At 44.8% G+C, this 23744-nt stretch overlaps 1 protein-coding gene across 2 annotated transcripts in view; it reads left to right on the top strand.

The window, feature by feature from the left end:
- Positions 1 to 12409: 12409 nt before the first annotated feature.
- Positions 12410 to 23744, top strand: part of LOC122560484 — a 429307-nt gene continuing 417972 nt past the window's right edge. The window contains exons 1-4 of one of the 2 annotated variants that reach the window (XM_043711129.1): positions 12410 to 12702; positions 13528 to 13578; positions 15244 to 15404; positions 20826 to 20896. In XM_043711129.1, coding sequence (XP_043567064.1) covers positions 12651 to 12702; positions 13528 to 13578; positions 15244 to 15404; positions 20826 to 20896 — 335 coding nt within the window. In that variant the 5' untranslated portion in view covers positions 12410 to 12650. The remainder of the gene's footprint in view (positions 12703 to 13527; positions 13579 to 15243; positions 15405 to 20825; positions 20897 to 23744) is intronic. The other variant, XM_043711128.1, reaches the window with a different exon arrangement.

Genomic DNA, 23744 nt, shown 5'->3' with positions numbered 1-23744 from the left:
CCAAAGGTTCTGCAATCTCCTCCCTGGCTTCCCAGAGAACCTTAGGATAAATCCCATCTGGCCCAGGGGACTTATCTATTTTCACCCTTTCCAGAATTGCTAACACCTCCTCCTTGCGAACCTCAATCCCATCTAGATTAGTAGCCTGCATCTCAGTATTCTCCTCGACAACATTGTCTTTTACCAGTGTGAATACTGATGAAAAATATTCATTTAGTGCTTCCCCTATCTCCTCAGATTCCACACACAACTTCCCACTACTGTCCTTAATCGGCCCTAATCTTACTCAAGTCATTCTTTTATTCCTGATATACCTATAGAAAGCTTTCGGGTCTTCCTCGATCCTTCCTGCCAAAGACTTCTCATGTCCCCTCCTGGCTCTTCTTAGCTCTCTCCTTAGGTCTTTCCTGGCTAACGTGTAACTCTCAAACGCCCTAACTGAGGCATCACATCTCATCCTGACATAAGCCTTCTTCCTCTTGACAAAAGATTCAACTTCCTTAGTAAACCATGGCTCCTGTGCTCAAACACTTCCTCCCTGCCTGACAGGTACATACTTATCAAGGACATGAAGTAGCTTTTCCTTGAATAAGGAGAAAGTGAGGACTGCAGATGCTGGAGATCAGAGCTGAAAATGTGTTGCTGGAAAAGTGCAGCAGGTCAGGCAGCATCCAAGGAGCAGGAGAATCGATGTTTCGGGCATGAGCCCTCTTTCAGGAATGGGCTGATTCCTGAAGAAGGGCTCATGCCCGAAATGTTGATTCTCCTGCTCCTTGGATGCTGCCTGACCTGCTGCGCTTTTCCAGCAACACATTTTCAGTTCCTTGAATAAGCTCCACATTTCAAGTGTGTTCATCCTCTGCAGCTTCCTTCCCCATCCTATGCATCTTAAATCTTGCCTAATTACATCATAATTGCCTTTCCCCCAGCTATATCTCTTCCCCTGCGGTATATATCTATCCCTTTCCATCATTAAAGTAAACATACCAAATGGTGGTCACTATCACCAAAGTGCTCACCTACCTCCAAATCTAACACCTGGCCAGGTTCAATACCCAGTACCAAATTCAATGTGGCCTTGCCCCCTTGTTGGCCTGTCTACATACTGTGTCAGGAAATCGTCCTGCACACATTGGACAAAAACTGACCCATTTAAAGTACTCAAACTACAATATTTAGAGTTAATATTTGGAAAGTTAAAGTCCCCCATAACAACTACCCTGTTACTCTCGCTCATATCATCTTTGCTTTCCTTTCCTCTACATCTCTGGAACTATTCAGAGGCCTGTAGAAAACTCCCAACAGGGTGACCTCTCCTTTTCCTGTTTCTAACCTCGGTAGACGAGTCCTCAAATGTCATTTCTGCCTCCATAATACTATCCTTGACCAACAATACCACACCTCCTCCTCTTTTACCATCTTCCCTGTTCTTACTGAAACATCTAAATCCTGGAACCTGCAACAACCATCCCTGTCCCTGCTCTATCCATGTCTTTGAAATGGCCACAACATTGAAGTCCCAGAAACCAACCCGTGTTGCAAGATCACCCACCTTATTCCGGATGCTCCTGATGTTGAAGTGGACACACTTCAAACCACCTTCCTGTTTGCCGGTGCCCTCTTGCGACCTTAAAACCATATTTCTGACCTCACTGCTCTCAACCTCCTGGCCACAGGAGTGACAATTTGGGTTCCCATCCCCCTGCTGAATTAGTTTAAATCTTCTCGAAGAGCATTAGCAAATTGCCCTGCCCAGTATACTGATCCCTTTAGCCCTAAGAATGTATCTAACTCCTCCTTGAAAACATCCAATACTTTAGCCTCGAACGCTTTCTGTGGCAGAGAATTCCACAGGCTCCCCACTGTCTGGGTGAAGATATTCCTCCTTACAGGAAGCATGGCAAGCGATATTGTAGCCACCATTATGCCATCTTTTGGCCTTTTATTAAACCTTTCTTCAGCATTGCCACAAAGTGGGAAGGTCAAAACTGGAGATCAATTGAATGGAGAGGCTTGAAATCTATCAGTAATGACCATCATAAAAACAATATAGTACAGTATACTGTTTCCACTTCAAAACCTTATTATCAGGATCATTAGGAATACTTATTTAACTATGTGTTATCGAGTCATTGGAGTTCTACAGCATGGAAACAGACCTTTCAGCCCAACCAGTCCATGCTGACCATGTTCCCAAACTAAACTAATCCCACCTGCCTTTGTTTGGCCCATATCCCTCCAAACCTTTCCCATTCATGAACTTATCTGAACATCTTTTTGACGTTATAATCTGTATTTTATAAAGACAATGTATTTGCACCCATCACTTTCTCTGGCAGTTTGTTCCACACACTCTGTGTTTAAGAAAAAAGTAGCCCCTCATGTCCTTTTTAAATCTTTTTTCCTCTCACCTTAAAAATATGCTGCCTAGATTTGAACTCCCCCCCCCCCCCCCCCCCCTTCCCCCCCCTAGGGAAAAGAGGTCACCCCGCAACCTCCTACGTTCCAGTGAAAAATGTTCCAGTCTTTCCAGGCTATTTTTATATCTCAAACCCTCTACTCCCGGCAACGTTCTGGTAAATCTTTTCTCCGGTTTAATAACATCCTTCCTATAACAGGATGACCAGACCTGGACACAGACCCCTGCTGTCCTCTCAAGAGTGGGAACAGAGACCAGTCTGGCCCTGGTGCCTGACCCCTGAAGCGGTTCCTAGAGCCTGACAATTTAGCAGAGGTGGCATCGGGGTTGTCAGGGTTACTGCCTCCACCTCCCCCACCTGCACACGGCAGGCAGCCATTTTGGCTCCATCAACAGCCTTCCTTATTATGTCCATTTAAAGGAGCCTGCCTACAATGTGCCATTCGGTCTCCAGTTTCACACGTCAGTTGAGGTGCCACGTTGGAAGTGGTCCCACATCCCACAGCTACGGGCTCATGGTGGGTGGTTGGGTGGTTGGGTGGGGGGAATGGCAGAAGTCCAGACAAACCCCCCACCCCACCCCCCCCCCCTCTACCACCGCACTACCAATGCCTGACTGCAAACATATCATAAATTGCCCTTTGAACCCCACACAGGTAACCTAGCTGCGAGGACCACTTTTTTAATTAGAGTTCTAAAAATGTTAGGGAGAAGGACCCCTCCATCTTGAAGAGCCTTACTTCCTCGTCATGTCACTGCCAGTTAGATACTCCTTTCGGGCAAGAAAACCTTTGATTTGCTCTTCAGTTTCAAGAGGCTGCCCACCATCTTTAATCACAGAAGAAAGAAAATAATCAATTATTGCTGGAAACATTCCGGTTAGGGATGAATTCCAATGACAGAATTTCTCATCTGGGGCTGGATCAGTACCAAACAGACCTCCTTTCTGTTTCATGTTGGGAAATGTAGGAACTATCTCTGGAAATGTTGGTCTTCCACAATTCAGCTTTTGGCCAGTGGGTGGTGCTGTGCCACATAATTGGTCTCAAATCCCTGGATCTGGATACAAGTCTAGCCTGTCCAACTTTTCCTCAACCCACTTATTTCAGATATTACTTTGGTAGATCTTCCCTGAACTGCTGCTAACACATCCTTCCATAAATAAAGTGACCAATACTGTATATGGTATGACAGATGTGGTCTCTGTATAACCAAAACACAACCTCCTGAATTCTGCAGTAAGTTCCCCTTGGGAGAAATGATAGCTTTCCTAAGTCCTTGTTGTACCTGTATACTAGCCTTTAGAGAGTCATGCACTGGCACACCAGATCTCTCTATATCTCAGAGCTCTGTACTGTATTGCTATTTAGATTAAAGCTTGGTGATTTTAAATTCCTCCTGTCAAAATGAACAATCTTACATTTTATGACATACTCCATTTGCTACATCTTTGCCCATCACTTAGCCTATCCATAGGAGATTAGATTCTCTACAGTGGAAACAGGCCATTTGACCCAACAAGTCCACACCGACCCTCCGAAGAGTAACCCATCCAGACCCATTCCCCTACATTTAATCCTGACTAATGCACCTAACACTATAAGCAATTTAGCATGGCCAATTCACCTGACCTGCACATCTTTGGATTGTGGGAGGAAACTGGAGCACCCGGAGGAAACCCACACAGACACTGGGAGAATGTGCAAACTCCACACACAGTTCTTTGAGGTGGGAATCAAACCTGGGTCCCTGGCGCTGTGAGGCAGCAGTGCTAACCACTGAGCCACCATGCTGCCCCCAAAACAGCATTTCTTCTTGTATCCTCCTTATCTCCTCTTCACAATTCACCTTTTTGATCATTAGCAAATTTGTCAAGGTTTTCTGCCCTGTCATTTAAATAAAATGTAAATAATTGAGGCCGCAGCACCAGCCTCTGTGACACCCCATTCTTTACATCTTGCCAAATGGATAAAGAATCAACTTATGCCAACTCCCTGTTTCTTGTTATGGATAGAAGGTTGGCTAGTTATTCATGCATGATATGGTGCATTACAGACTGGGCCGGTATTTATCACCCATCCCTAATTGCCTTTGAGAAGGTGGAGGTTGAAATAACTCCACAGAGACTGGTATCTCATCACCGAGTCACCCATTATTTACATGTGGACAGTCCTTGACACTGATCCGGCTCTCAGAGTGAGCAGAACCTCTGACACTCCCTGATTGGACCAGATTAGCAGCCCCAGTCAGGGAGCTCATGTTCTATGAGGTCCACTTGGCTGACTTCGCTACAATCACTGTATTCCCCCAACCCAAGCCCGAAGACAGAGGCTGGTTCTTTTTGTTGTAGCTGTTCCTGGGGCATTTTAGTTCCTGGTCAGGTTCCTCCGACTCTGCCTCGGATACGGACGGTGTGTAATGCTCAGTAGCTCGCCTCTTGCTCCTGCGGAGACATCTGCCATGTTCATCTCAGATTCCAAGGTATCCTTAACGCTTAATGGAGAAGGAGAAGCCACATGTTCCAGAACATTTGAAGAGGCTGTCAAGGAGTTGGGCATGCTTTGCTCCCACAGCGTTTGCGAATTTACAGCTTTCATGTGGACCACATGCTTGTTCAGGACTGTCACACCGACCTGTATTTTATATGGCACTGATCGGCCTCTTATTCATGCAGGAATCATGGGAATGGGCCGACACCAAACTTCATCTCCTGAAGGAGGCTGTCATACTTTGCAGAATCTTGTGTCTGTAACTGGTACTCCTGATGCCGTTCACCCCCCCCCCCTCCTCCAAACACAGTGGTAGTTTTATGAATGGTGGTCCAGGGGCATTATGGTTGGTTAGCACTACTGCCTCACAGTGCCAGGGACTCTGGTTCAATTCCAGCCCCAGGCGACTGTTTGTGTGGAACTTGTGTGCTCTCCCTGTGTCTGTGTGGGTTTCTTTCCACAGTCCAAAGAGATGCAGGTTAGGTGGATTGGCCATGATAAATTGCTCAGAGTGTCTAGGGATGTGCAGGCTATGTATTGTTTTCTTTATTCATTCATGGAATGAGGGCGTCGCTGGCTAGGCAGCATTTATTGCCCGTCCCTAATTTCCCAGAGGGCGGTTGAGAGTCAGCCTCAGTTCTTTGGGTTTGGAGTCACATGTAGGCCGGACCAGGTAAGGATGGCAGTTTCCTTCCCTAAAGGACATTAGTGACCCAGATGGGGTTTTCCAACAACTGACAATGGGTTCACGGTCATCGTTACATTCTTAATTCCAGATTTTTATTGAATTCAAATTCAAATCTGCCACAGCAGATGGTGGAACCCTGGGTCCCCAGAATGCAATCTGGGTCTCTGAATTAGCAGTGCTGAGGTAATACAACTAGGCCATCATCTCCCCTGTGTGTTAGCCACGGGCTGTTTAGGGTTACAGAGGTAGGGTAAAGGGGTGGGTCTGGGTGGGATGCCCTTCACAGGGGCGATTGATGGGCCGAATGGCCTGCTTCCACACACTGTAAGGATTCTATGAAATAGGACTGGGACAGTTTGGTATCCACTGAAGCTGTAGGCTGTTTCTTTAAACCTGCCTTCAAAGTTTCTGCCAGACCATTCGTTGATGGATGATATGGAGCTGTCTTATTTCAGATACCATTTGAGTTTAGGAAATACTCAGATTCCCAGCTGTTAAACAATGGCCTGTTCCTGTGACCAATACTTCCTGAGTCCGTGTATAGCAGAAGATGCACACAGATTTTCTATAGTTGTCTCGGTGTTTGATGAATGAACGCTATGCACATTCAGCCATTTTGAGTGGGCATCCACATTGACTAAGAATGTTGAACCGTGAAAGGACCATCATGGTTAGATGTCAACTGAGTCCAGGGTTAACCTGGACATTCCCATGAATGTGGAGGAGTGACTGGCGGTAAGTTTTGTCTCTGTTGGCACTGTGGGCACTGCCCAATATTGTGGCTGTCTCAGCATTGAGGCTTGGCCACCAGACATAACTTCTTACCAACATCGTCATTTTGGCAAGCCCTGGATGACCCTGGTGGACCTCAGTCAGTATCTGGCAACGATCCTTGCTTAGGACAATCACTTTTGCTCCCCATAATAATATACCATCCTCCACTGTGATCTGGTCTCTCCTGGTCCAAAAAGGTTTCACTTCTGGTTGTGATGGGCCTTTGGTTTCCCCGGTCACCACCAGCGGTTTCAGTTTTGCCAGGACCAGATCTTTCTGTGTTCAAATTCTGCTTTTGTCAGCTGTGTCCAGAAAATTTTAAAACGTTACAGACTCTTCAGTAGCGGTACCATCAGTGCTGTACCTGCCAGTGGGAGGTGACTCAATGCGTCCGCATTTCCTACATGGTCTCCTGGACAGTGTTCCATCTTGTGATGAAACGACCTTAGTATTAGAGCCCACCGCTGAATTGGACCTGAATTTATGGGTGGCACTGCCTTATCCTCTTTAAGCAGACCTAGCAGGGGTCTGTGGTCCATTATTATCACAAATTTACGTCCAAAAAAGTATTGGTGAAGTTTCCTGACTCCAAATATGACCACCAAACCTTCCTTTCCTTTCTGGGTGTAATTACGCTCTGCGTTAGCCAAAATCCTGGATGCATTTGCTAGGGGGCATTCCTCCCCATTGGGCCACTTATGAGCTAATACTATCCCAGTGCCATAAGGGGAGGCATCACATGCCAACACTAGATCACGTTTGAGATCATAGTGTGCCAACACCTTAGAGGATGGTAGCTGTTTCTTCCTTTCCCCAAAAGGTGTGGCTTGGCTACACAATCCTTTTTTAAACCTGTCGGACTATAACCTGGTGTTGTGTGATTTTTAACTTTGTCCACCCCAGTCCAACACTGACACCTCCACATCATGACCTTTTTTTAAGAGTTGATGCAAAGGTGCTGGGATGGAGGCAAGATTATGTATGAACTTTCTGTAAAATTCATCAGCCCAAAGAAGACCTAATCTCCAGTTTGGATGTGGGTGTAGCCCAAGTAGGTCACTTGGAGTGCCTGGAGCACACATTTTCCCCTTCTAAGGCACGTGCCCACCTGGGAGAAACTTGTAGAGGACTATCTCCAAGTTCTCTACATTTCCCTAATTGCTCTTCCCTACAGTCAGCATGACATCTGGATAAATGGTAACCTGGGGTAGACCTTGTAAAATGTCCTGAAGGAGGGCTTATGCCTGAAACGTCGATTCTCCTGTTCCTTGGATGCTGCCTGACCTGCTGCGCTTTTCCAGCAACACATTTTCAGCTTGTAAAATGTTCTCCATCATCCGCTGAATAATTGCGGAGGCTGCCAATACCCCAAATGGTAATCTCGTATATTGGTTCAAAGCTTTGTGGGCAGTAATTGTAGCATACTTCTGGGAATCCTCATCTAACCACAATTGCAAGTATACATGGCTCCTGTCAAATTTCATGAAGCATCCCTTCCCCCCTCCCCCCCACCACAACCTGCTCTGCCAGCTTTGCACATAAATCCTCTATGTGAGGGATTGGGTATTTATCCCGCTGTGAGAAGCAACAGGAATGCAGAGTACTGAGCGAATGGTAAGATTCTTGGTAGTGTAGATGAGCAGAGAGATCTCGGTGTCCATGTACATAGTTGCCACCCTGATTGATAGGGTTGTTAAGAAGGCATAAGTTGTGTTAGCTTTTATTAGGAGAGGGATTGAGTTTTGGAGCTATGAGGTCATGCTGCAGCTGTACAAAACTCTGGTGCGACCACACTTGGAGTATTGCGTACAGTTCTGCTCACTGCATTATAGGAAGGATGTGGAAACATTGGAAAGGGTTCAGAGGAGATTTACTATGACGTTGCCTGGTATGGAGGAAAGGTCTTATGAGGAAAGGCTGAGGGACTTGAGGCTGTTTTCATTAGAGAGAATAACGTTGAGAGGTGACTTAATTGAGACATTTAAGATAATCAGAGGGTCAGATAGGGTGAATAGTGAGAACCTTTTTCCTCAGATGATGGTGGCTAGCACGAGGGGACATAGCTTTAAATTGAGGGGTGATAGATATAGGACAGATGTTTCTTTACTCAGAGAATGCAGGAATGCTCTGCCTGCAACAGTAGTGGACTCGCCACCTTTCAGGGCATCTAAATGGTCATTGGACAGGCATATGGATGATAATGGAATAATGTAGGCTAGATGGGCTTCAAATTGGTTCACAGGTCGGTGCAACATCGAAACCTGAAGGGTCTGTACTGCGCTGTAATGTTCTATGTTCCAAGTGCTTTACTATTTGTTTAAAATCTCCACAAAGATGAACTGACCCATTGGGCTTCACAATCGATACGACCAGTGCTGCCCATTCCACAAACTGGACTGGGGTTTGACGATTCCTTCACTGTCCAGCCTCCTGATTTCTGCCTCTCTGTTTGCCCGTAAGGCAAATGGCACTGGGAGAGGCCAGTGGTCAACATGCAAGGTGGTCAACATGCAAGGTGGCTTTGGCTCCTTTGATGGTCAGTAGACCTTCCTGAAAAACATCCGGGTATTTAATTAGGATTTCACCCAGGCAGTTATTTTCTAATTGAAAAATGTTGAGCCAATCGAGGTGAACTAATTTTGTCCCATCAGTGTGGGGCCTAAGCCTTTTACTACCATCCGTGGGAACTGAACCAGCTGCTTCCCATAAGGGACCAGAAGCGAAGTTGTATCCTTAATCTGTAAAGGGTCCCCAGTATGGGTTCTCAGTCTTACGCAAAGTTAAGGGTTGGAATCCACAGTGAACTTTGTTAAAGACTGGTTCTGCGATCACTGAAACAGCCACACCAGTGTCGACCTCCATTAGAACTGAGTGACCATTTAACCAGAAGTTTATTTTGGTTCTGATTTGGATGTTGCAAAGCAATTTATCTGTTCCAAATCAGATGTAGATGGGATTCCCTGGTATGCACTCTCCTGGATACTGGCCTAATGAGTTCTCTTACTCAGTTTGGGTCTGGTGAAGCATTTTGGCTACCTTGAGTCTACATACTGGCAGTAACTACAATGGCTTGCTGGCCAGATCCTGAAGAAAGTTTTAATCATTTGGCCAAAGCTTGGCTTTGTTTTGGGGTTTTTCTGTGGGCTGACCTAGAGTCCGTCTGCTCAGGGTATGTCCTGAGTGAGCCTGCACTCGAGTGGTGTTCCCCAAGCTCAGTCGATCTGGCAAGGATGCCCACTTCAACTGGAATACTCTGCAACCCATATGCTCCACTTGCTGCATTTTCCAATGATCAAACCACTTGTAGTCCCCGTTGAAGTCCAGTTAGGCTTCAGATAGTCAGCGATTTTGCAACGTTGCATCATTAGTCCACCAGTCTCTCAGCCTGTCATTAAGGGTGAAACCGAAGTCGCAGGACTCTGCCACCCATCTTAATCTAATCAAAAATTCAGATACAGCATCCCCTGTTCTCAAAGTGCCAAGTAAGACTGATAGTGTCTCGCAATTTGCGGGGGTTTGGTAGTAATATTCCTTAATTAAATCTGTCAACCCTTGAAAGATTTTAGTATCTGGAGCCTCAGGGAAAGTTAGGTTCCTAATAACCCAAAAAGCTGCTGTCAAGAGAATTACTTGCTGCCTTTCATCTACTTTGCCCGGAAAAGATAATGCATTCTTTCCACGTACTGGGTCCAGATTTTCACAGCAGAATCGAACGAGTCAAGCTTCCCAAATAATGGCATGATGCCAGAAATGCTTATCCCCGCTCAAAGATGACTGTTGCAACCAAATTTCTTCAGGCTTGTGCATCACTGAAATAACTTACAGAGGCCAGTATTCCATCATCAAGTCATCCTTTATTTACATCTGGAGAGTCGTTGCCACCTATCACCGTCATCCCTTATTCCCAATTCCTCCACCACCGTTGCATCTGTTTCCAGGATGACCAATTCCATTTTAGAAAATCCCACTTGGCCTCCTTCTTCCAAGATCGCAATCTCCCTTCCCACATGATCGATGATGCCCTCCAGCGTATCTCCTCCACTTCCTGCACTTCTGCCCTTGAACCCCACCCCTCCCAACGCAACGAGGACAAGCCCCCACCACCCCCCTCCCCTCCTCACCTTTCATCCCACCAACCTCTGCATACATCGCATCACCCTCCGCCATTTCCACCACGTACAAACAAACCCCACCACCAGATATATTTTTCCCTCCCCAGTCCTATCAGCGTTCTGGAGAGACCATTCCCTCTGCAACTCCCTCGTCAGGTCCGCACCTCCCACCAGCCCACACCTCACTCCTGGCACCTTTCTCTGCCACCGCAGCAAGTGGAAAATCTGAGCCCATACCTCCTCCCTCACCTTCATCCAAAGGCCCAAAGGATCCTTCCACATCCAACAGTAGTTTACCTGTACCTCCACCAATGTCATCTACTGTATCCATTGCACCCGATGTGGTCTCCTCTCCATCGGGGAGACAGGATGCCAACTTGTGATCGTTTCAGAGAACATCTCTGGGACACCTGCACCAACCAACCCCACCGTCTCCTGGGGCTGAACACTTTAACTCCTCCTCCCATTCCGCCAAGGACATGCAGGCCCTGGGTCTCCTCCATCGCCAGAACCTAATCACCTGACATCGGGAGGATGAATGCCTCATCTTCCGCCCTGGGATCCTGCAACCACTGGGATCGATGTGGATTTCACCAGTTTCCTCATTTCTCCTCCTCCCACCATATCCCAGTCCCAAGCCTCCAACTCGGCACTGCCCTCTTGACCTGTCCATCTTCCTTCCCACCTATCCGCTCCACCCTCCTCTCACCTATATTCACTGGCTCACAAACTTCATTCCTGATGAAGAGCTTATGCCCGAAACGTTGATTCTCCTGCTCCTTGGATGCTGCCTGACCTGCTGTGCTTTTCCAGCACCACACCCTTGATTCTGGTCTCCAGGATCTGCAGGCCTCACTTTCTTCTCACTAAAGTGTTGTCCAACCTCAACATAACGTTCCAATTCCTGTACTCAAAGTTCTCAACAATGAAGGCAAGCAATTCCTGTACCAACTGAGATTTCTGTGAAGGTTTCACCTTCTCAGCTTCTCCCTTGCCTGAGGTGTGGTGACCCTCAGATTAACCTCTCCAGCAGCCATCTCTCTCCCTCATAAAAGAGTGGGATTATGATAAATTTTACTGCCTGGGAATCAAAGCGTTAAATGACAAGGCAACGTTTAACCGCCTAGAGTTGTATTCCCTGGAGTTTATCTAGTAAAATGATGATTTGTTTAGAGACTTAAAATACAGCGATGAACGGGTAGGCTGGATAGCGAGAAACCAATTTCACAGCTTGAGACCTGAAGGACATGGTTGGGGGGAAATAGACTCAGAAGCAGGCCCTTTCTAGAATGAAACATTTACGCCTGTGATGGGCAAGTGGTCTTATCACTGGACTCTTCATCCACAGACCCCGGTAATGTGCTGGGGACCTGGGTTTGAATTATGATGTTGGTTTTGCATTTGACTTGAATAAAATTCAAATTCAGATATTAGGGATGGGCAACGAATGCTGACCGAGCCTGTTAATGAAATTAAGAAAAAAAAAACACTATGCAGTTTGGAAACCGTTTCTGCAAACAGTTATTGCTGCAATTGCTAGGTTTTATTTGTTCAGGACTGTGAGGCAAAGGTAGCTGGCTACACTGAGTTAGACCACAGTTTAGCCAGGATCTGATTAATAGGAGATGCTCTGGGGGTCCCTGTGACCTCGCCTTGTTACTGAGCTCCTATTTTGTACTCTCACCGTACATTCTTGACACAGATACAATCTACAGAAAGCTGGTGTAATACTGGCACCAAGAGCTACTCTGAAAGAAGAACAGTCCCTACATATATAAAAATAAACTTTAGTGAAAATGACAGTAATTTAGCAATAAGCTACTTAATTTAACCAGAAATCAGATTACAATACTTTTCAGCAACTCTTACCATTTAAGGTTTGCTGCTTTTTAAAACATGATTTGATGGGGTTTACGTGTGTGTATGTGTGAGATATTGCTATTTTCCTGTTGGTGGGTCCCTTCTCCTAACCAATGAGAATATTCGCCGAGCTGGCGAGCCCCTGGGATTGGTCGAAAGTTTTCCAGCGGCTGCCCCTTCTCCTCACGCCCGGCTGGAGGAGTGAGGTCTGTCGCTGACTGAACAGCTCCGGCGGTAGCGTGTCCCAGCCCAGGAACCGGCGCTGCACTGCTCCCAACTATCCCCAGGAGCGTCCCTCTGTGACAGCGATGAGGCTGCGGGCGGTCCTCTGTCTCTGGGCGGCTGTTTGCTGCCTTGGAAGTAAGTCTGTACCCGTTGGAAACTTGCAGGGGAGTGGTGTGAGAGGGAAGGGGAAAAAAGTTACCCAGCCTCAGTGCTCTGGCTGTGTGTGTGTGTGTGTGTCCAAACCGATCCTTTTCAAGTTTCTAATGTTCTTTCCAGTGGAACTGCAAGTGCGTGCAAGGGCTGAAATTGAAAAAGAAAAGAGAATCAGTTCATGGGATTGTTGACTGAGTGAAGGCTATCCCTGGAAGTTGCGTCTGTGTGTGCAGTGATTTGTCAGATTATTAAATTCCTGATCTACACCGGGGAACTGAGGCATTGTATTTTCTCTCTCTTAAAAACAGCAACTTTAATTGCAATTGTATAGATCCTGCTAGGATCTGGGATTGAAAGGGCATTTGAAAGGGATTTTAGCAAAATTGACTCGAGTGAGTTTTCACTTTTTGGTTGAATAATCTGGAATAAACATGCTGAGGGGGTGGTCTCTGTCCATGAGCTTTTGGGGGTGAGGTACTGTCTTGTATCCCTGCAAATTGAGTCTCTCTCTCTCTCTCTCTCTCTCTCTCTCATTTACAAGGAAGAGGAAGAGAGGGATCTCTTCTTGTGAAGAGGCTATTTTTTTTTTTGCCGGGGGCCGCTGAGCAGACAGGGCAACGCAGGACTGACTCCTCCCGACCCTGTCCCTCTGGGCTTTCAAAACCGGTGACATCTGAATGCAGCTTTTCTGTAGCTGCCTTCAGTGATGGTACACCGTGCTCTGGACAAAACAAAATAAACCCCTCATTTCACACACCTTTTTTTGAGATGCTCCATTGCTTTTTATGTCTGTCTTTTACTCTGCAGGAAACCCGGCGGACGCTCGGCCAGGCAAGCCCTGCGTGCCCACTTGCACTGGTAAGCACCGGGTGTATTCACGTGGGGCTAGCCCCTCTCGGGGGTGAAACATTGTTGGTTTAGTTTGCAAACCGCAGGGATCCTCTGCACAGTGTCCAGTGTTAACAGGGAGGCACTCAAACGGTGCTGCTGCTATTGAAGTGCAGATGCCCAACACTCAGCACTATTTTAAAAACTGCTGGACGCCCCTCCTTTCCTCGCCCTCTGTTTAACAGGCTCAGTGTTCTTGCCCGGCCGTCCAGCCCCACCAGTGTGCCTTCTGCATTACAGAATGAGAGCTTCCCAGCCAAGATATTAGTCACTGTATAACCGCCCGGGACAATAATTTCACTGTTGCTGGAACTCAACACTGCAGTCTGCAAACACATTGACTTGAGAGCATGCAAATGGGAAGGGGATTCCTCACTGCAAATAGAGGCGCCTGCTCGCCCTCATTCATCGTTTATCATTCATTATCGCCACCACTTTAGCTCCGAGGAGTGTTTAAGTATCGTGCCCCTCCAGTATAACAGGCTGTGCAATTAATACATATTATAAAAGTTTATAAAATAAGGAGAGGATGAAAGTCAGGTCTTTTTTTTCCTGGGGTATGGGAGTCCAAAACTCCCATAGGTTCAAGGTGAGAGGGGAAACATTTAAGTGGGACCTAAGGGGCAACTGTTTCATGCAGAGGATGGTGTATGTTAGGGAGTGAGCTGCCAGAGGAAGTAGTGGCAGATGGTATAATTACAGCATTTGAAAGGCATCTGGATGGGTAAATGAATAGGAAAGGTTTAGAGGGATATGGGTCAAATGCTGGCAGATGGAACTAGATTAATTTATGATATCCGATCGGCATGGATAAGTTGGACTGAAGGGTCTGTTTCTATGCTGTGCATCTCTGGAACTGTATGATATTACTTTCCTATGTAGTAACATTCCCTCATAGTGTAACAGGCTTTTGCTAATTTTGCAGTTTTAAGACGTCTTTCTGCTCCACTTGATATTCTGCAGGTTCCCTAAAACGCAAGGCTGCCAAGCGGTCGCTGAGCCTCACATACTGCACATCTGTGTGTGTGTATGTGTATACTGTGGTCACTGTTTTTAAGCCTTATTAAGTGAATAATACCCAGTCTGTGCTGAGAACTGTTCAACCATTTGCACCTAAGAAAATGAACAAACTTGCTGTAATTTAGTTCGATCCTGGCCCTCTCAAAATGTAAGTGGGAGAGGGGGAATAGGCAGTGCTGGTGTGAGCTGTAAGGTAACAATGATTGTTGTGAAAAGCACAGTCCTGATTCTGACCAGGGCGATGTTGTATATGACCTTAACTATCTTGTTGGGACCACTATATTTCAGAATTAAACCTTCTATTAAATTTGCAGAATTTGGTCGGTTAAACACCAGTTAGATTAGGTCAGCAGCTATTTCTGGTATTCCTTATAGACAAGTGTGAGGCACGGATTCCTCTGCCACTAACACTGGAAAAAGTCATTTTTGACAAACTCTTTTTTTCCTTGAGACTCTTGCAAAGTGAAAGAGGCTTCAAAATATTTTGTCATCGTTATAAATGAGAAAAGATCAATGAAGTACAAATGCATTGCTTTAGTTGATCAAATATTCAGCATTTTACCACTGTTAAATTAAAATTGAACAAAGTTAACTGAAATGTTGTTGTTTCTTCAGGTACCAGTCACCTGAATTACCAGAAAGGTTTCCGATATACCTACAAATACACGACTGCCACAAACAGTTTCTTGCAGGGAAGTTTAGATGAGAGCAGTGGACTGACAATTGACTGTTTAGTCATTATCAATGTTCTTGACAAGTGCCACCATGTCTTAACAGTAAGTATTGTTTTACGCTTTACAATGTTCTTTTGGGTACAATACAATGCAGGCAATTAATAAAATTCAAAATATAAAGCCAGTCTCGGCCATTCTAACTTATCACTGGTTACTCTAAAAACCCATCTGGTTCACTAATGTCCTACTGGGAAGGAAATCTGCCATTCTCACCTGGTCTGGCCCCCATGTGATGCTGGACCAGCTACCCCCTGAAATGGTCTGGTAAACTAATCAGTTTATGGGCAGTTAGGGATAGGGGGTGTTAAATGTTGCCCTTGCCAGTACCACTCATATCCATGAAAGAATGTTAGGAAAAAGAAGATCATGCGACTTGGAAATATGTGGCTAACAGTCGGTGACCATCATTGACTGTAATTTAGCTAATGTCTAAATTGTGCATATTTCCATATTACAGCTGATGGGTTCTGCATTTAAGTCTAATTTAATCTGATCAACAAAGCCAAGCTTGATTTAGTAGTTGGGTGACTGTGCAAACTCCACACAGACAATCTCCCCGTGTCTGCGTGGGTTTTCTCTGGGTGCTCTGGTTTCCTCCCACAGTCCAAAGATGTGTCCGTTAGGTGCATTAGTCATGGGTAAATGCAGAGTAATAGGGTAGGGGAATGGGTTGCTCTTTGGAGGGTCGGAGTGGACTTATTAGGCTGAAAGGCCTGTTTCCACACTATAGGATTCTGTTCTGTTTAATTTTTCACTGGAACGATTTTGTTTTATTTATTTCCTCATCAGTAAGTTTTTTTTTTTGTTTAATTGTATTGTATCACAGCAAATGCAACATGTGCTGACAAGCTCTGTCATGCATAATCATTTTGAGCACAGCTCTGCATGTGTTCCTTTTTTTTTTGTAAAGTTGCTTTGTGGGTGTGTGTTTCTCATTTTTACATGATTCTTTCTCTAACATAGAACTGTACTGAACAGGAGTGGGCCCTTTGGCCCACAATGTCGCCAAACTAAACTAATCCCTTCTACCTGCTCTTGGTCTATATCTCTCCATTCCTTGCATGTCCATGTGCTTGTTTAAAACTCCCTTAAATGGTCCTATAGTATTTGCCTCCACCCTCATGCCTGGTAGTGCATTCCAGGCTTCTACCACTCACTGTGTAGATAGACCTGCCCCTCACATCATCTTTGAACTTTTCTCCCTCTCACCTTAAACCCCAAGTATTAGAGTAACTGACCGTATTATGTATGTTCTCCGTTTTTCAAAGAGTATCAGAATCCCTACAGTGTGGAAGCAGGTTATTCGGCCCATCAAGTCCATATTGACCCTCAAAGAGCATCCCACCCTGACTCACCCCATGCCATCCCTGCAAGCCTCCATTTCCCATGGCTAATCCACCTAACCTGCACATCTTTGGATTGTATGAGGAACCCAGAGCACGTGGAGGAAACCCACACAGACACGGAGAGAATGTACAATGCTACATAGACTGTCGCCGGAGGGTGGAATTGAACCTGGGTCACTGCATTGTGAGGCAGCAGTGCTAGCCACTGTGCCAATCTGTGGTACAAAATGTGAGGCTGGCACCCCAGTGAGATGATGCGGTGGAAGCCTCCTGCAGTGTTCTAGCGGGTCCTTCTGACAGAGTTATCAGGGATTGGGAAGCTGTCACAACTTTATTAATTAAATACTTGGGTTGTAGCAACAAATATCAAGCCCCGCAGTGACAGTTTGTGATCTTGTGAAAAGATCTGTATTACCTTTCCTGCGTGTCTGTGAGCAGACTTCAGTCTGTTCCATTTTCTATTTAATATGTGGGCCTCACTATGTTGTAGTAATCTGAAGAACTCCTTTTAGAGCTCGTGGTATCAGCTTTCACTCTGATTCCTCTCACAAACAATGCTGCTTTTTAGCTTATTGAGCCAATTCAATGTATTGTGTCCTTTAACCAAAAAAGGAAACGTGCTGTGGGTAACTTAAGAACTTATTGATGATAAAATTGTTCTCATGACAAACCGTACGTAGGTTAGGCAGCAGCAAAAATCCAGTTCAACTTTGTTGACCACAGTACTGCTTAATCACTGCTACTTGTCCAGAGAATTCGAAAACAGAAAATTCAGGAGAAGCTCAGCAGGTTCTGAGAAAGAGTCACCAGACCTGAACCTCCACAGATGCTGCCAGACCTGCTGAGATTTTCCAACAACTTCTGATTTTTGTTTCTTATTTCCAGCATCCGTCGTTCTTTGGTTTTTAGCCCAAAGAAATCTTTTGATGACTGACTTCAGAGAACAGGGGAAATAATAGTTGCAAAATGGACTTTTGTTATTGTATGCCCTTACTAAGGAATGCAGCCACTGATCCCACTTCATATTTATAATTTATATTTAGAGCAGCTTTTCATCGTTCATATACATCACTCCTGGCATCCTCCTGATCTTGCCCTACAACTCTTCATCCCTTTGCAGTTCTTGTATTTAGTGGGTGATTGGCCAACTTTATTTTGCTTGATGTTTCAGCTAATGAGGTGAGAAAATCATTTGACACGTCCTCTGCCACTATGTGCCCCAAATCACTGACCTAGCCTCGCTCTGTCAATATTCTGCTTTCAAATGGGCCTTTGGGCTCAGTCATCCATAACAGAGGGGGCTGAAGATGGCAATCGCCAGTCTCCAGTGAGGCCAATGTCTTGCCCAAAGCAGCTTCGCGCTGCCCTTTTGACAAAGAAGCTGACCTGTCAGTGGTCCTTCAGCAGTATGCATAATGCAATTGGGAAAACAAAAGGGTGTGTGGTTACATCTGGGACAATACATTCTCTTTTAATCCTGATGGCATCTTAGACATTCTTGGAAGATTGCAAGTTTTTAAACACATCCTGAAATGTCTACATTTCAGTTGGAAACCATTGCCAGCCATTTGTTATTTTGCATGCAGTTTATGATTGATTTAAATGGGTTCTATTACAATGCCTATAGAGGAAGGTGGTCAAATGATAAAATACGGCATAACTCCATGCAATTGCTCATCGCTAGTCAGTAAGAGCTGTTAAATAAAACATAAACCTATTGAATAAAACCACAACATCTTTTTCTTTCATTTTTAAAGCAAACTGCATATAGTTGAATGTGGTTTAATGTGATTTTAGCCTTGCTATTATCGCACAGTGACCTGATTAGCTTTCACTTAGCTGCCCTTTCCTTTATTGTCATTTGTTTTATTTCCAATTCTTACTAGATCTCATCTCCCTTTTAAATCCCAGGGACACTTTTCATTGCCTGCTTCCATCTGCCAACATAGGATTGCACAAGGTTTTTATTTTCCTGTCATTGCTTATCTGATGAGATATTTTTAACATGCTGCAGAACGGATTCAATTTTATTGAGATTTGATTCCATTGGCAATGTCAGAAAAAGACTGAGTTATCTTTTCATACACAGCATTTTTATACACCTGCAAACGAATGTGTTTTCAAACTGAAATATTGGGTGCTTGTGTTGTTATTTTACTCTCTTTAAAACAATTTATAGGATGAGGTTTTTAGTGGCATTTATTGTCCAGAGGGAGGTTAAGGGTCAACCATGACATTGTGGGTCTGGAGTCACATGTAGGGCAGACCACCTAAGGATGGCAGATCTCTTTTATAGAGTCAGAGGTGTACAGCACAGAAACAATCCTTTGGTCCAACCCGTCTGTGCCGACCAGTTATCCTATATACGTCTAGTCCCATTTACCAGCATTCAGCCCGTATCCCTCTAAGCCCGCCACTTTCAAGGCATTCCAAGGTGTCTTTGTTCAGCAACACTCCCTAGGACCTTACCTTTAAGTGTATAAGTCCTGTCCAGACTTGCCTTTCCAAAATGCAGCACCTCGCATTTATCTAAATTCAACTCCATCTGCCACTCTTCGGCCTTTGCTTCTTTTCTGTTTTTTTTTGTTTCCTAAGAATTTGATCTTCACTATCTGTGCCTGGGTACACTAATACCTAAGATGGTGCTGTAATGTGCTGACTGTAAACTTTTCACTGTCTTCATTTGACCACATGTGACAATAAAGCTAATTCAATTCAATTCTGTCCCCAAACGACATTAGTGAACCAGTGGGCTTCTATGACAGCTGACAATTACAAGGACAGCTTTCTAATTGCAGTTTTTTTAAATTGAATTCAAATTGTTTTCTGCCATGGTAAATTCAAACCCATGTGCCCAGAACATTAATGTGCTGTTTTCAATAACTAGACCAGTGACATAATTACGAGGCTGCCACTACCACCCCACTACTCCAAATTGTAAAATACAAAAATCTGCAAAGTTTGCATTTGCAATGGGTAGCTTTTAGCAATGATAGTGGCTGAGCTGGGGAGATCATACTGGGAGTAACGGTCTGCCATGAACGACATTGAATGTGGTGGTGCTGTGGGCAACAACTTTTGTTCACAGTAAGGGATTGGGAATGTGAAAATATATTTATGTAGCACCTAGATACTTTCAGTCTGTTCAGAAATGTTATTACACATCTCTGGATCAGGTGAGACACGAACCCGGGCCTCCTGGCGCAGAAGTAGGGATACGACTCTGTGTCTCAATTACCCCATCTTTGATATTTTCTAATCAACCTGCTCAAACATGTTACTGCACACAATTGAACCCAAGACCCTGGCAGAGGATCCAGAGGCAGGGCCATAACCACTGCACCACAAGAGCCCCATAGCAACTTATCGAGTCAACCGCAATTTAAAATCAGGTGGTAGTTCTGCTAGTGCTGGCTTTCCATTGGTTGAGTTTGCTTAAAATTATTCCTGAAGTGAAATAATGTTACTTCATTGCCAACACCTGCCTTCATGGCTTAAGCATCTTCCTTCTTGGATAGTCCATTGGCAGGTTCAGTTTAGATGAATTAATTGATCATTCTTTGAATTCTGATCTCCTGTTTAGTGCTGGTTTAGACACAGCTACTGGTCTCTGCACTCTTGGGTTAACCTGGTCAAGGACTTCTGTCAATGCCACAGTATCGCAATGGCACTCGTGATCAAGGTGTTTTTTTTTAAATTAGTGGACACTTGGAAAAGATGTCAGAGATCAGCGAGATTGTGCATAACAAGGGATTTTGGAACAAGAGTCGGAATATTGTGAAAAAGGAAACTCACCTTAATTTTGGCTCTTGCTTTTTGTCTGTTTGAGGAAGCAACACACCTCATTCCCATCAAATAGTGTAAGTGTGTTTAGGGCTGGAATATAAAGTGAGGGCAAGAAATAGAATCCAGTTTTGCAAATGGACAGATGTATCCAGTTGGATATAGGATAATATGGGGATTACCTAGTGTCAACAGAACGAGTGCAGACGTGATGGTCTCTTTCTGTGCCATAACAATTCTATGATTCTGTGAAGTTTGTTTATTAAATACTGTAATTAAAGAAGGACACAGTCTGTACTCTACTTTCAATTCCAAACTATCAATTTGTTTTCAGCTAAGAAATACACAGATTAAAGGATCAATGTCAAATGAGCTGGAACTTCTCCCAAGTCAGGAAAAGCTAAGGTACTGTATCTGTTCAAAAACTCAGTATACTTAAATATAGTTTGACAGTTTTGACTCTTAACAAGTTGCAGGTCTGTGATGATAACAGATAATTGTCCTTTTTCATTCTGAAGGTAGAAACACCTGAGTAGACATGTACAAGGACCATCACACATGCAGATGCACCAAACAATTAGGAAGGCAAATGGGGGATTGAAGTTCAGGAATAAAGGAATTTTTCTCCAACTGTAGAGGACTTTGGGACCGCACCTGGAAGACAGTGTGCAATTTTCATTTCCACATTTTGGGAAGGAGGTGGTACAGAAAAGGTCTCTGGGATGAGAAGCTGAGTAAATTGAGCCTAGAATCAGTGGTGGTGGTGGGGAGAAGAAAAGTGAGTTAATCTCATTGAAACGTGCAAAACTCTGAAGGGGCTTGACAGTGAATACTGAGAAATTGTTTTCCCTAGAGTCTAAAATATGGGGGCGCGGTCTCAGGATAAGGAGATAATTTCAGAGAGAATTGAGGAGAATTTGCTTCAAGTAAAAGGGGGCAGTGAATCTGTGGCATGCTTCACCACAGAGGGCTACGGTAGCTCTGTTGTTGAATATGTTTAAGGCTGCGACAGACAGTTTTCGGTTCCTCCAGAATCCAGGAAGGAGGGCAAGAAAGTGAAGTTGAAGCTAATCGTAGAATCCCTGTTGTGTGGAACCATCCCACCCATTGAGTTCATACTGACTCTCTGAAGAGCATCCCACCCAATCCCCCCTTTACCTCACCTTATTCCTCTAACCCTGCATTTCCCATGGCTAACCCACCCAACTTGCACATCCCTGTGACACTATGGGACAATTTAGCATGGCCAATCCACATAACCTGCACATATTTGGACTGTGGGAGGAAATTGGTGCACACGGGAGAAACCCCACAGATGCGGGGTGAACAGGCAAACTCTACACAAACAGTAGCCGAGAGTGGAATCGAACCTGGGTCTCTGACACTGAGGCACCGAGTCATCATGCCACCTGAGGATCGGTGGTGATCATCTTAAACTGCAGTGCAGATTCAAGAGGTCATAAAGTCCTGCTCAAATTGCTTATGTTTGTAAACATGATATCTCGTCTTGTATATATTGCTTTGCACAAGAGTTTGACTTCTTCCTTGTCACGTTGTTGAAGCTGGTACTCAACAAGGTGGTGTTTGCTTGAAGATAAGTAAGGGAGATTTTGTAGGAGTTGGGTGTCTGTGTGAGACGAGATGGTGAGAATTCTGGAGTTTGGCAGGACTGAGTTTGGGAGGGGGTGGGGATGTGTGTGAGTGATGTGAGGAATTAGCAGCATGATTAGGGTCCTGTGGTCCAGTGCTATCCTCTGGAGATGGGGGAGGCGGTGTGGGGGGGGAGGATGTTGAGGTTTGGCAGAACGAGGGAGTGTGAAGTGGGCCTGGCTGAGTGCCCCTTGTGTGGGTCTGTCAATGGGGGGAAAGGAAAGGGTATATGCTTGGCAGCATTGATGTGAACAAAAACATTTGGCGGCCCTGATTTATAAATTTCTCAGAGATCTCTACAAATTTTGACTTTGGTATTTTATGACTGATTTGTGGATGTCTGCCTTCTTGCTGTTCTGCTGTTTTGATTCTCACACTTTGCCCAAGAAAGATTACAATGCTATCTGATCTCGTGGATGTTCCCTTTCACTCTCCGTCACCCTTCCCGTGCTCTCACTCCTGTTCTTTGTGTCATCTTGTGACACCATTTCCATGGTTTTCTTTCTGCTGTCAGTGAAAAAAGAACATTTTAGCATCCTTCGGCAAAGTAAAATGGATTCTGCGAGCATGGTTTTTGAAACTCTCTCACAGAAACAGTCAGTTTGTTTGTGACAAATAGAGTCTAAAATGAGCGTGAGTAACTCTTACTTCTATTGGGGGTTGTGGAGCACTGTGTTGCAATTGTTGTCCAGTGATGGAATCTGTTAATCAGGCTCCGAGCTTACACTCTAGCGAGCACCCTTTCTAGAGAAGATCTTTAAAGGAGCATGTTCTATTCAGACAACTGGCATGACTTCACTGATGTGTCCTGGCACGCTTCCATTTTTCATTTATTTGCTGATTTCAAGGAATGAAAAGTTGCTGCTTTGGCCCTGGAGTTGCTGAGTTACAGCCTTTTATCTTGAGTATTAGTGAAAAACGTGACATGCAGTCGAGACGCTGCCATCGTCAAGACAGATGCAAGAATATCAGCTCTCAAAGGAAGCAATAACTTACATGGCGTAAGAAGGGGATGCAGATTTCAAAATAAAATTCCTTGAGGAATAACTGTTCTGTGGTGCTTTTTCCACTAAATACCTCGACCAATTAGAGCTCATCTGCCTATCAGTCTGCACCATTGTCCCGTGCAGTATAAATTATTGTTGCCTTTGGGCTGTTCCAAGATGGCTGCAGAGTAGGGCACCTTAGTTGGAGCTCATCTGTTCCATCCATTTTTTTTTTTTTCCGTTTTTTTCTTTTTCTTTCTACCCCCTTCTTACACCCCCCTCCCACCCCACCCTCCAAGATGTGCCTGAGATGGCATGAAGTCTAATGCTGGGTGACCTTATTTTATATTTGTAACTTTTTTTACCTAAGAATTTGTACTTGAGAGTCTGTGGCTAGGTATGCTGGTACGTAAGATGGTGCCGTAAGTGACAACTTGTAAGCTTTCTGCTGTACTTGTGGGTACATGTGACAATAAAGCTAATTCTAATCCCTTTGAGATTTGGTATTCTTGCGGTTTAGTCCCGATGAGGACTAGATGAAAAGCTTTGATAGCGTGTCGTCTTTTCTCTCGCTCAGTCTCTCTTTTCCTCCACCCGCCCCCCCCCCTTTCCTCCCC

This window comes from Chiloscyllium plagiosum, chromosome 21, assembly GCF_004010195.1.
Source record: "Chiloscyllium plagiosum isolate BGI_BamShark_2017 chromosome 21, ASM401019v2, whole genome shotgun sequence".
Taxonomy (NCBI): Eukaryota; Metazoa; Chordata; class Chondrichthyes; order Orectolobiformes; family Hemiscylliidae; genus Chiloscyllium; species Chiloscyllium plagiosum.
Note: the sequence above shows the minus strand (reverse complement) of the source record. Positions and strands in the feature narration are given on the sequence as shown.